The sequence below is a fragment of the Geotrypetes seraphini genome, chromosome 17 (assembly GCF_902459505.1).
Source record: "Geotrypetes seraphini chromosome 17, aGeoSer1.1, whole genome shotgun sequence".
NCBI classification, from domain to species: Eukaryota; Metazoa; Chordata; class Amphibia; order Gymnophiona; family Dermophiidae; genus Geotrypetes; species Geotrypetes seraphini.
In genome coordinates, this window is record NC_047100.1 from 29,744,308 (window position 1) to 29,756,819 (window position 12,512).

Genomic DNA, 12,512 nt, shown 5'->3' on the forward strand with positions numbered 1-12,512 from the left:
TAGGCCGTCCATATGGGCTCCCCAAGCGTACTCCGACGAGTCCGTGGTGAGTACCTTGCTGTGGGGTGAGGAAGAGCAAACCTTTGGAAAGATTTGAAGAGTCGCCCCACCAGCGGAGCGATCGTTGCAATGAAGGAGTCACTGTCACGGAGCGGTCGATCGGGTCCCGGTCTTGACGCCATTGAGACGCCAGGGTCCATTGAGGGATTCTCAGATGGAGGCGGGCGAAGGGTGTGACATGGACGGTGGAGGGCATGTGGCCCAGGAGGGTCATCATCTGTCGAGCTGATACCGAGGTCAGCAGGGAGATCCTTCGGCTCAGACTTACTAACGCCTCCCGGCGCGGAGGGGGAAGGAACGGAGGCGAACCGTGTCCAGCGTGGCCCCGATGAACTGTAGGGACTGCGAGGGGCGTAGTTGAGATTTTGGGAAGTTTATTTCGAACCCCAGACTTTGTAGGTAGGTAATAGTCTGTTGGGTCGCTGAGATAACCCCTTCCCTGGACGGGGCTTTGATTAGCCAGTCGTCCAGGTAGGGGAATACCTGGAGGCCCTGGGAACGTAAGGTTGCTGCTACCACCACGAGGCACTTGGTGAAGACCCGAGGTGATGATGCTAGTCCGAAGGGGAGGACTCGGTATTGTAGGTGCCAGTCCCCTACCTGGAAACGCAAGAACTTGCGGTGAGCGGGGTGCACTGGGACATGTGTGTACGCCTCCTTGAGATCGAGGGAGCAGAGCCAGTCGCCCTCGTCGATCAGGGGGTAAAGTGTCGGTAGTGAGAGCATCCGAAACTTTTCCCGTACCAGGAATTTGTTGAGGCGTCTCAAGTCTAGTATTGGGCGTAGGTCTCCCGTTTTTTTCGGTACCAGGAAGTAATGGGAGTAGAAGCCCTTCCCCCGTTGGTCGGGGGAACCTTCTCCACTGCTCTCAGGCGAAGCAGGTCTCGAGCTTCGGAGAGGAGTAGGGATAGCTGAGTCCGGTTGGGAGGGCAATTCCTTGGGGGGTTGTCCGGGGGAATGGCCCGAAAGTTGAGAGCGTACCCTGATGAGATCACGCCAAGGACCCATGCGTCCGACGTGACTTGTTCCCAGCGAGGGTAAAAGGCTTTGAGTCGACCCCCGATGGGAAGGAGGCCTGGGACTATGGCGGAGGGGGCCCGCCCCCTTCCGCATGCCCCGTCAAAAGGACGGGGATGGTTTAGTGGTCGCAGGCGGTTGGGACTTGGTCATGGCCCTGTGGTGGGCTTGCGGACGCCTGGGTGGGGGCCGCGAGAAAGCAGGGGTGGACTTTTGTGGGTAGCGGCGCGGAGGGGCCCTATACGGCCTGGCCGCTGGCGGTTTGGGCTTTTGCCGGACAAGGGAGGCAAACGAGCGTTCATGTTCGGAGAGGCGTTTTGTAGCCGCCTCGATAGTGTCATCGAACAGTTCCTTTCCCACGCAGGGGAGGTTAGCCAACCGGTCCTGTAAGTTGGGGTCCATGTCGACCAGGCGCAGCCAAGCTAGTCGGCGCATGGCGATAGCGAAGGCTGCTTCTCTGGAGGAGAGTTCGAAGCCATCGTAGGCCGCGTGGAATAGGTGAAGGCGCAGGTTGGAGAGGGACTCTAAAAGCAGGCCGAACGTTCCTTGCCGGGGGGCCGGTAGGTCAGTCTCAAAGGCTCTCAATAGTCCAATGAGGTGTTTGAGGTAGGATGTGAAGGTGAAAGTGTAGCTTTGCACCCTAGAGGCCATCATTGCGTTTTGGTATAGTCTCCTGCCGAACTTGTCCAGGGTTCGGCCTTCTCGGCCTGGGGGAACCGCTGCTGAGACCCGGGACGGGTGAGCCTTTTTCAAGGAGGATTCTACTAGCAGCGATTGGTGGGAGAGCTGTGGTTGCTCGAATCCCGGGTAAGGTACTGTGCGGTACTTGGCCTCCATTTTGGAGGGTACGGCCGTGACCATGTAGGGGGTCTCCAGGTTCCTGAAGAAGGCCTGTTGGAGTACCGGGTTAGGTGGTAAGCGGAGGGACTCTCTGGGCAGTGATGGCATATCCAGCTCCGCCAGGTACTCCTTAGAGTATCTGGAGTCGGACTGGAGGTCTAAGTCCAATGCGTGGCCCATGTCTTGGACGAAGCGAGTGAAGGATGGACGGGATGTCCCCGGGGCCCCATGTGAGGTCGGGGAACGAGACCTTCGTCGGGTGGAGAAGGATAGGGAGGCTTCCCTCGAGTATCGAGGTTCATGTTCCGATCCATGTTCCGAGACTGGGGAAGCACTGTGAGAGTGTTCCGGGGTTGTCGATCTTCGGCGTCTCGAGGGGCCCCTCGGAGACGATGCCGGAGTTAGGGGTACCGATCGATATCGGACCGGTGACCTCGATCCGGACTCCCTTGGGGAATACGTCCGAGGGGGAGTTCGGAGGATGCGCGGGTTGGAGAGTGATAACTCAGCCACCCTTAGTGGTCCCGTACGAGGTGTGGGAGAACGGCCTCGTAGAGTTGGTGAACCTCGGGCCTTCTTGGAGGTACGGCGGTTCGAGGTTTCTGTCGTTTTAGCCCGACGTTTTGCCCCTCGGCGGTCTGCGGAGGGGGAACGTCTCGGGCGCCTCGGCGAGGAGTCTGAGGAGGATGGGATGCGGCGAGGATTGCGCACCTTTCCTCGAGGTTGATCGGTGTGAGGCTCAGGCTGCTCTGGCACATTCGAGGTCGAGGCCGCTTGAAACTGGGCCATTGCCGTGGACAGCTCCGACGTGATCATCGCTCGGAGTAGGTCCTGGAAGACGGGCACGGACAGCATCGAAGGCATGTCCCCTGCCTCGGTGCACTCCACCTGGGGCGACCTCGTATCAGAGTATTCCCGTGTGGTGGAGGCACGGCCCAAAGGCTTGGAGGGCTTAGTCGATGTAAGCATGGGGCTTCCGCCATGCGTCGACGTTGTCCCCGAGGTTGGCTTCTTCGCTGTTACAGAACCTGAAGAGGGAAGAGGGGACTTATCCAGGGCCGGGGCTTTCTGTTGTCCCGAGGACTTCGGGGTCGAGTCTCGAGGCGATGCCGAGGTATCAGGGGCCGAGGTCGAGGCCGGGGCCGACCTCGAGGCCGAGGTGGAGGGTTGGTCCGGAGTGAAGAGGTCCGCCATGCGGGCTTTTCTTCGGCGGAGGGCCCTGTTTTGGAAATTAGCGCACTGGGGGCAGGAGTCGGTTGGATGAGCTGCCCCCAAACAGAGGATGCACCGGCGATGCGGATCTGTGAGAGAAAGAAGTCGCTCGCACCGGGTGCACTTTTTAAAGCCAGTCAAAGGCCGGGACATTAAATCGAAAGTGGCCGCGGCTCGATTAGCCACGCGGCCACGGGGACCCGGAAGCCTCCGGGTCGTCGAAAACGAAGCAGGAATCAAGTAGAGTTGTAAAGAATTCGCGCACAGCGACTTAATTGAGAAAAAACAAGAAAAAAATTGCGGTGCTAGAAGGCAGTTGGGGCAGAGCCTGAGAAACACGGCTTCTAGGCTCGCGGAAAATTTTGAACTGGAGACCACGAGGGGATGCACCCCCTAGTGGAGCAGGAAGGCACGCATGCGTGGAGCAGCAGAGCAAACTTAAAATCTTCAATCAAGTTTGCTTGAAAATGCTTCCGCATCGGGGCTCCGTAGATGACGTCACCCACATGTGAGAATATCATGCCTGCTTGTCCTGGGATAATAATTATTTTATTTCCACCGGTCCCTAGGTGTCAAAATGTTGAAGAACACTGCCCTAGAGGAAAGGAGGGACAGGGGAGATATGATACAGACGTTCAAATACTTAAAAGGTATTAATATAGAACAAAATATTTTCCAGATAAAAGGAAAATGGTAAAACCAGAGGAAACAATTTGAGGTTCAGGGGTGGTAGACTCAAGAGTAATGTAAGGAAATTCTTCTTTACGGAGAGGGTGGTGGATGCCTGGAATACGCTTCCAAGGGAGGTGGTGGAGAGGAAAATAGTGACAAGAGTTAAAAAAAAGCGTGGGATGAACAGAGATCTAGAATCAGAAAATAATAGTAAATATTGAAGAACTAAGGCTAGTACTGGGCAGACTTGCACGGTCTGTGTCCGTATATGGCCATTTGATTGAGGATGGGCTGGGGACGGCTTTGATGGATGGGATGGTGTGAGCTTTGATGGAGATTTCAATAGATGGAACCTTAGCACAGTACTGGGCAGAGCTTTGGGTTCTTGCCCAGAAATAGCTAAGAAGAAAAATTTAAATTGAATCAGTAATTTAGAAAAAGGGTAAGGTTGGGCAGACTGGATGGACCATTCAGGCCTTTATCTGCCGTCATCTACTATGTTACTATTTTAGTAATAATCTCTATCAAGCTGAGGGCTTGAACAACTGGCCTACAGTGGAATCATCTCCTGGACAAGGGCCACCAGTACATCTTGAGCACTCACTCTTGCCTATGACCCTGTGTCTCCCAGCAGGGAGGGCTTGCTCTGAGACAGTAAAGACATACAGAGTCTCTATCCGTAAGATCCATTGTATCCAGGCCAGCCTCTGGTACTAACATAGGCCGCTCTGGAAGCCTCCTAGGTTGCTACCATACATTCCCAGGAAATCTAAGCCATCCAGATAAGTTCTCCACATTAGATTAACAAATGCAGGAGAAAGTGCTATATTAGGCAGTGCAATATCTTACATTTCTTGGGCTCTGAGGCTTCCACACTCCTACATGTAGGTAAACCTCTATTCCAGAACTCTGGAAGAGATTTCCTCCCAGCAGATAAACCCTCCAATGTCTCTCAGCCCTAGAGACCCAAGGGGAAGTTAAGCCCAAAGTTCAAGCCCTCCTTCAAGTGCTGTGCGGCCCATGGCATTCTTTCAGTATCCATCCAATGCAAATTTGGCAAGAATTAGGGATAAAAGAGCCAAAGGACTCCATTCCTGCAAGTTTTGAAACAAAATGAGGAGATTTTTATGGTTTTGGAGAACTTTGGAAAAAAAATCAGGAAATCCAAGATGGCTATGATGGCAGCGTTTTAGCGCCAAAAATGGGTCAATAACAGCTTACATAACCCAATAAAAACCTCAGAAAATAAGATTTTAGAGGTGAGGGACCTTAAAGGAAGGGGCAGAAACCCTTAAAACAAACTTTTTCAGTCCCCCCCCCCCCAAAAAAAAAAAAATATGTCCATAGGCTGTAACAGCCTTACTCACTGTAACCTCTGCTGTGGATGTGCTGCAGCCTGCCTCAGCTCTAAAAGTAGCTGGATCCGGGTGAAGAAATCACTGCCTCAATGGAACTGCTCTTCAAATCCTGAAATCTTCAGGCTGCCAGTTGATCCGAAAACTGAGATCCTCACCCCCCTACCACCCCACTCGTGCACGTGAAAGGGGGGGAGGCAAAACACAGCCAGCACCTTGAAAAGCCCCACTGAACCCCCTGTGGATGCCTAATAGTCTGTATTCAAGTCCCTGAGACCCAATAAGCGAGCAAAGCTTCTAGGGGTGCGAACCTCAAGCTCCAAAGTTTCTGCAGGCTGTTAGCTGAAGACCGCAAGTCTGCTTCTCCTGCATACAGTCAGCACTTTCCCCTCAATCTGGGGAGCTGTTTAGCATTAAAAGCTGTCAAAAACCATGACACCCCCCTCCCAAAAAAAAAAAAAAGAAAGACATATACAGAGCAGATCAGAAAGAATCCTTCTGTCTCATGGGCACAAGGAAAAACACATGAGGGCAGCACATGAGGAAGAGTTGAAAACCTGGAGTGGATTCCTTCTGTACAGCTCACAAGCATGGGGAGAATGGTACACCTATTGCACTAGAAAGCATTATTAGCCATGTAGACCTGGGAAAGCTACAACTTCCTATGGGCGTGATGAATGGATCTAATCCTTGGGATCCTGAGGACTTGTGACCTGTATCCCCACCATTAAGAGACTGGATGCTGGCCCTTTAATCTGTTTTTTACAGAATTGCACCTACTCATCCTCCAGTCTCATTAAACCTCTCCTGGGGTCAATAAGAATTAAAGGGGTTGGGCTTAGTGAAAAAGAAAGTCAGAATAAAGAATATTTTTTACAATATTCATCCTAAGAGTTCTCAGCCTAGTCCTTAGGCACACCTAGCTTGTCTGGTTTTTAGGATACCCACATGAGATAGATTTACAGCAAAATTCTCATGTATATTGTGGGTATCCTGAAAACCTGACTGACTCATCTACTTTCAAGTACAGTGTACTATGTACCTCCCTGGTCTCTTTGGTCTTTGCCATTTCTCTTTAAGTCTTTATTAGGGTGAATACTGTAAAAAAAAAAACTGCTTATTTTCTTTCCTTTTCACTAAGCTAACTCATCTTTTAATTCTTACTTTTGACCTTTCTTTACATTTATATATCTAAAGCAAGTTTTATCATCTGCCTTTACTAACTGGGTAATAAACACCTTGGTTAGAACCTTTGCTAGTTTTGGAGTGCTGAACTGCCTGGTGATTAGAACTTGTGAACCAGAGAAGCCGAGGGTCAAATCCCAATACTACTCCTTACAAACTTAGGGCTCCTTTTACTAAACCACGGGGCCAGCGAGGTAAATGGTCCGACACTAATTCATTTCCTATGAGCATGGTAGTATGTGTCTCGCTGGCTTGCGGTAAGAAGCTCTACCGAAGTTTAATAAAAGACAGTGTTAGATTATGAATCCTCCACAGATCATCTATCTCTATTAAATCATTCTGCTGTGTAATAACTCATAACTAAAGCAAAGCTTTTTTTTTGGTTTATAGTGGAAACACAAATGAAAGACGTTTTTACATTTAAAAGAACACAAAATACTTAGAAATCTCTGAAAAACAGCCCCGATATAGTTCAAATTGGCACATGATCACTAACCCACTGTAATGCATGCTCTCCACACCCAAAATGTAAATGTTCCATGAAACCTTGTATACTACATGTTAAGAGAAGTGATATGCTGCAAAAACCCAGCACTGTAACAGGAGAGGAAACTGTCCCACCCTGGGCCTTCAGATTAGAGCGGTTCCTCTTTACATAAAGAATCCATAGGTTAGAGAAGTCACCATGACCTTCAATGTGCTGACAGTTTGCATTTTGCAAAGAGAGCTGTATAAATGAATCAAATCTATCCAATTACATTATTAGTTTTAACTAATTATACAAATTTGGTTTAAACATCCACATTCTGCAGCTGTTTTCCTGAATCTGCTTAACAGGTTGCCAACAGCTATGAAGCCAAAACTGTCAAGAAGTTGTTCAGATAACATTACATAATTTTGTAGCTTCTGAGGGCTCCAAATCCAAGTAGAGAAGAGAATATTAGAACCCAAAACAATGAGTACATGATATAAGCAATCCTTGTTAAAAATGAAGAAAGGAGAAAAGTGGGGACTGAGAATTAATGCTGTACATATTCAGAAGTATCTTCCTTTCATCTGTTATGTGAGAGTCTCGCCTTTTGTTACCTGCCAGGAAAGAGAGAACAATGTTAATACCTACAAAAGAAAGCAGAGATTTAAAATTGTGATTTACTTTATTTTAGAATTAGTTTACACAAACCAACTAACCCCCCCTCTTCTATGAAACTAAGATAGCAGTTTCTAGCGCGGGGAGCCGCGCTTAACGGCCCCCGCTGCTCATAGGAATTCTATGAGCGTTGGGAGCAGTACGGGTCATTCAGCGCAGTTCCCTGCTATCGCAGTTTCATAAAAGGAGGCCTGAGGGTCTTATAGGTCGTCTACTGAGTCATAGGTATAAATTTTTCAGACCTGAAGTTAATTTTAATTCACTTCATTATATACCCAGGTCAGCTATAGAAAATGAGTTTTCTTATACAGTATTCCAATGCCTTGTATTCATTTTAATTCTAGACCAGTATAAAATAAGTGTTATTATAAAAGATCTACTGGTAATTGAAGAGTCACAGGTAGGATCTACATTTATTTCTGTGACCTGGCTATATAATGTCAACACTTCTACAGTGATATGCAAAAGTCCTGAATCACTTGACTAATGGCTATGTAACCACTTGTTATGTACAATCAAACCTCGGTTTGCGAATAATGCTGTTTGCGAGTGTTTTGCAAGACAAGCAAAACACTCGAGCAAACTGTAACTCGCAAACCGAGTGTTGACTCCATTTGCGAGCCCCCACCCTGGGAACCGGCTTTGTTGCTCCCCCGAGGCCACCAGCGCTGCTCCCTCCCTTCGTGACCGCGATCTCTTCCTCCCCCCCCTGTCTTTATTCATGCTCCAGTGCTGAAAGTGCCTGCCGCCGGTTCTCTGCTGGGTTGCTGCAGGGCCTTGAGCATCTGTGCATGCTCTAGGCCTTCTGGCTCTTACCCTCGAATCTCATGAGAATATCTGAGAGGGTGAGAGCCAGAAGGCCTTGAGCATGCACAGATGCTCAAGGTGCCGCCGCAGCCCAGCAGAGAACCGGTGGCAGGCACTTTTAGCACTAGCACACGGGTAAGGACAGGGCTGGTCATTGGGGGGGGGGAGGAAGCAATCACCCTATCTTAGACCCTTTATGGTAACAGTCCTAAAGGTTCCGGAAGCAAGTCTTCTCCCATTACAGAAGATATACTATTTAAAACAAATGCAAAAGGAGAAAACTGCAGTAGCTGAAGATACACAATTTCTGCTATATTGCAATCTTCTGATATTGAAATTCAGGGCCAAGCGACATTGTTGGTCTCTCTTGTGTTCTTACAGGATAAAGAAATGCTGTACTTTAATTTAAAACAAATCACCTATATATTTCCAGATGGACACAGTCTAGGAGGAAATAATTTTTATTATTGCGTCCAAAAGCGATAGCCCTGGGGGCAGCATTTCAATTGAGATTTTCTTGAAAATATATATATATTTTTTAACCTGCCCAATTGGTTTTTTTTCTTGAGGGAAAAGGTGTATGGACTGAGCCAGAATGAAAGATGTTAAGCAGTAGGTTCTGCTCCCTTTTTCTTCTTTCATTGCCTATTCTCCTTCCTATCCGATTGTGGCCTGTATATGAAAACTATTTCTTGGTGCTTTGTATTTCCTTTTCCAAGCAGCGCCGTCACTTCCGAGTCTGCAGCTGGGAAGCCAGACCCCCTCCCCTCCCCTCCCCCACTCACCCTGGCCTCGATGTACTCGATCCTTCTCTCCAACGCCGTCAGCTTCTCGTTGAGGGTCGCCAGGCGGGAGCGACACGACATGTCTGAAAGGCAAAAAGACAGAGCTCGAGACCGGCGCCCTGGCTGGAGGCCCCGCCCCGCCCCCTCCGTCCCCCCCCCCTTACCGAAGGAGTTGAGGAAGTCGGCGATCTTCTTGATGCTGCTCGTGATCACCTCGATGTACTCGCGGTTCGCCCAGTCCTGGTGGATCTCGCGCTGCACCGGGTCCTCGGGGCTGGCCATCCTCTGCCTCGGTCACGAGACGACGACGACGACGAGTCGGCCGGAGCGCCGCCAGACACGCAGAAGAGCGGACAGCGCCGCCTGCCGGCAGGAGCCGACCCCGAGCCCCCCCCCCCCCCCCAGTTCACCGAATGGACTAGCCCGTCGGGCCTGTTGTTGGCAGCGGGCGTTAATGGTTTGGACCGGGGGGGAGAAGGACACAGGGGAAAAAATTGTCCTCAAGTACACAAAAACTAGAGAAAGAGATCTTCAGCTGGCGGGACTTTGTTTCTAAATATAAACCAAGAAATAAATATGAATTAAAAAAAAATTTCAACCTCGTTGTCTGGATGTTTTGTTTTTCCATCATCTTGGTCCCAGTTTCTCTTTCTGCTTTTTCTCTATCTTCAGCTAATTCTCTTTCCAGTGTCTGCTGTCCATTTTATTTTCTCCTCTTCTCTCATTCCATTTCCTTATGCCTGCCTCCAACGTATTGATTTTTCTCTTTCAGCTTTCTTAACTTTTTCTTTTCTGCCTCTGTCTACTCAAATCTTGCCTTCTTTCTCACCCTTCTTTTTAAATGTTCACCTACCTCTCAATTCTCCATCTTCTCTCAGTCCCTAGCTCTCCCATTTCCCATCTCACTTCTTTTCCAGCCTCCTATTCCCTTCTATCTACTCCCCATTACCACATTTCTACCACTGTACTCACTGCTCTCTCACTCATCTTGTCATCTCCCTTTTGACCTCATCCACATGGCTCACCACTTTCAGAATCCCCCTTCCCCTCTCCACTGGTCAGGCTATAACTCCCTGTCCCTTTCTTTCCATCCTCTAGCATCATCTTATCCCAGCTCTCTTCCCTCCTGCCCTTCCATGATTCCATCTCTCCTCCTCTTATCTCCATGGTCCAACATTTTGCTCCCTCTCTTTTCTGTTTTTCTTCTTCCCTCCCCCTTGATGCTGAACAATGAAATGGAGGAAAAAAAAGAGACGCTGCATCTCTCTGCCTTCCATCCACAGGCCTAACATTTCTCCCTCCCTCCCATCCCCAGATCCAACTTTTCTCCCTTTCTCTTCCCAACTGCCTCCTATCCCATCTCTCCCCCTGCCTACCTGCCTCCCTTCCCCTTCCCCTTTCTTTCTTTCTCTTCGCAACAGTTCTCCCTTCAAGTATCTCTTTCCCTCTTCCTCCACACCACCCCAAGTCCAACTTCTTTCCCTTCAGACCATTGCCCACCAACTCTCTCTCTGTCCTCGGTTTCTGGCCCCATAAGCACTCCCTCCATGCCAAATCTGGCACTAATTTTAATACCCTCCCCCCCCCCCCCAAAAAAAAAAAAAAAAAAAGTCCAGTAGGCTTCCTTGGCCCAGCATGTTCTCCCCCTTCTCTCTGCACCCATACATCTCTATCTCACTCCTCTCCCACCACCATGTCCAATACTTCTCACTCTGTCCCTCCTCTCTCTGCCCAACAATTCTCCTATTTCTTTATCTCCGCAATTGCACCATCTCTTTCCCTCTCTCAAACACCCAATTCTCCCTTTCTTTTATCTCCCTCACTCCCTCTATTCTTCCATCTTATGGCTCATGCTCCCCTCCCTCTTTCCCATCATTCTGTGTCCTAAGTTCATGCCCCTCTCTCCTTCCTTCCATCATGTTTCCTAAGTTTGTGCTCCCTCCCTCTCAAGTCCCAACATGCCCTTCTCCCTCCCTTCTGTGCCATGGATGTTTACCTTCAGGCTGGTTCCCTCCTCACTGCTACAGTCATTTTTTTGCTGAAAGCCACGGGCAGCACCTCCCTCTGAAGTCTCAACACACCCTTCTCCCTCCCTCCCTTCTGTGCCCCGGGTGATTAATAATAACAACTTTATTATTTTATACCACCATAACCAAAGGTTCTAGGCGGTTTACACTCAAAAAAGCTGGACAATCAGCGAAATACATCACAATGTCAGAGGAAACGCTTCCGGGTCAGCCATAGGAGGCACGTAGGAGCTGCTGCCCGTAGCTTTGAGTGAACACTGCAGCAAGATGGAGGAGGGAGCAAGCAATACAGTAAACACCCAGGGGTGGCAGAGAAAAACACTGCATCGCCCTCGAGCAGGGCCGCACAAAATATCTTCCCCTCCCCCCCAAAGGCCTGCATGTTCCCCCCTTCTTTGCAGCATCCTCCAGCTTCCCCCCTGGCCTCCCGGTCTTATTTTCAGATAACCGTAGCCTGCAGAGAGGATCGCCAGTGCTGTAGCATTCCTTGCAGGCTGCCATCATCCTCCGCAGCACGTTCCCTCTGCCGCGATCCCGCCCCCTCCTCTGATGTCAGGGGTAGAATCGCAGCAGAGTAAACGTGCTGCTGAGGACAACGGCAGCCTGCAATGATCGCTACAGCACCGACAATCCTCTCTGCAGGCTGCGGTAATTATCTGAAGGTAAGAGAGGGAGGCTAGGGGGGGAGCCGGAGGACACTGCAAAGAGCGGGCAGCACTAGTACAGGCTGCGGGCCACAAAATAGTGCCTGGCGGGCAGCGAGTTTGGGACCACTACTCTATATGATACTTCAACTTCCTTCTTAATGAATTATTTGGGAGAGTTTGGGCATAAGCTGGGGCACTATGTGAATGGCTCGAGTAATTCACTAGCTATACATTATACTGAGCCATTAATAAACTGTGATACTAGAAGATTGCAAATTATTCAAAACACGGCAGTTAAATTAACCCATAATGGAAAATCAATTCGACCACGTTACCCCCCCCCCCTAATAAAATCTCATTGGCTCCCAATTACACATAGAATTACATATAAAATCCTACTGCTCATCTTCAAGGCCAAACTAACACACACTCCTGGATTTATAGACAGCCTTCTCATTCCACACTGTCCAACTAGAACACTTCAATCCAGGAACCAAAACCTTCTAATTATTTCTTTCCTACGACACCTATTTTATAATATCACCAGAACGATGGTTTTCTCTGTTATTGCACCTACATTGTGGAAGTCCTTACCCTCACATCTCCGAGAAGAAATACCTATGGACAAATTTACAGTTAACCTAAAGACCTTCCTTTTTAAGGACGTATATGACAAGTAATCTCCAGACTTTAAGAAGAAGGAAGAGCATATTCCCCTCATTCTATTTTGACCTTTACTGTCTCTTTCCTATCACAAA

At 49.2% G+C, this 12,512-nt stretch overlaps 1 protein-coding gene across 1 annotated transcript; it reads right to left on the minus strand.

Moving 5' to 3' along the window:
* Positions 1-6,710: 6,710 nt before the first annotated feature.
* BRK1 (BRICK1 subunit of SCAR/WAVE actin nucleating complex) lies at positions 6,711-9,417 on the minus strand. Its single transcript, XM_033925771.1, has 3 exons — positions 9,245-9,417; positions 9,081-9,163; positions 6,711-7,427 (listed from the first exon to the last, which is right to left on the minus strand). Exons 1-3 carry the CDS (start codon positions 9,360-9,362, stop codon positions 7,401-7,403), a joined length of 228 nt encoding a protein of 75 aa, XP_033781662.1. The 5' UTR covers positions 9,363-9,417; the 3' UTR covers positions 6,711-7,400.
* Positions 9,418-12,512: the final 3,095 nt, after the last annotated feature.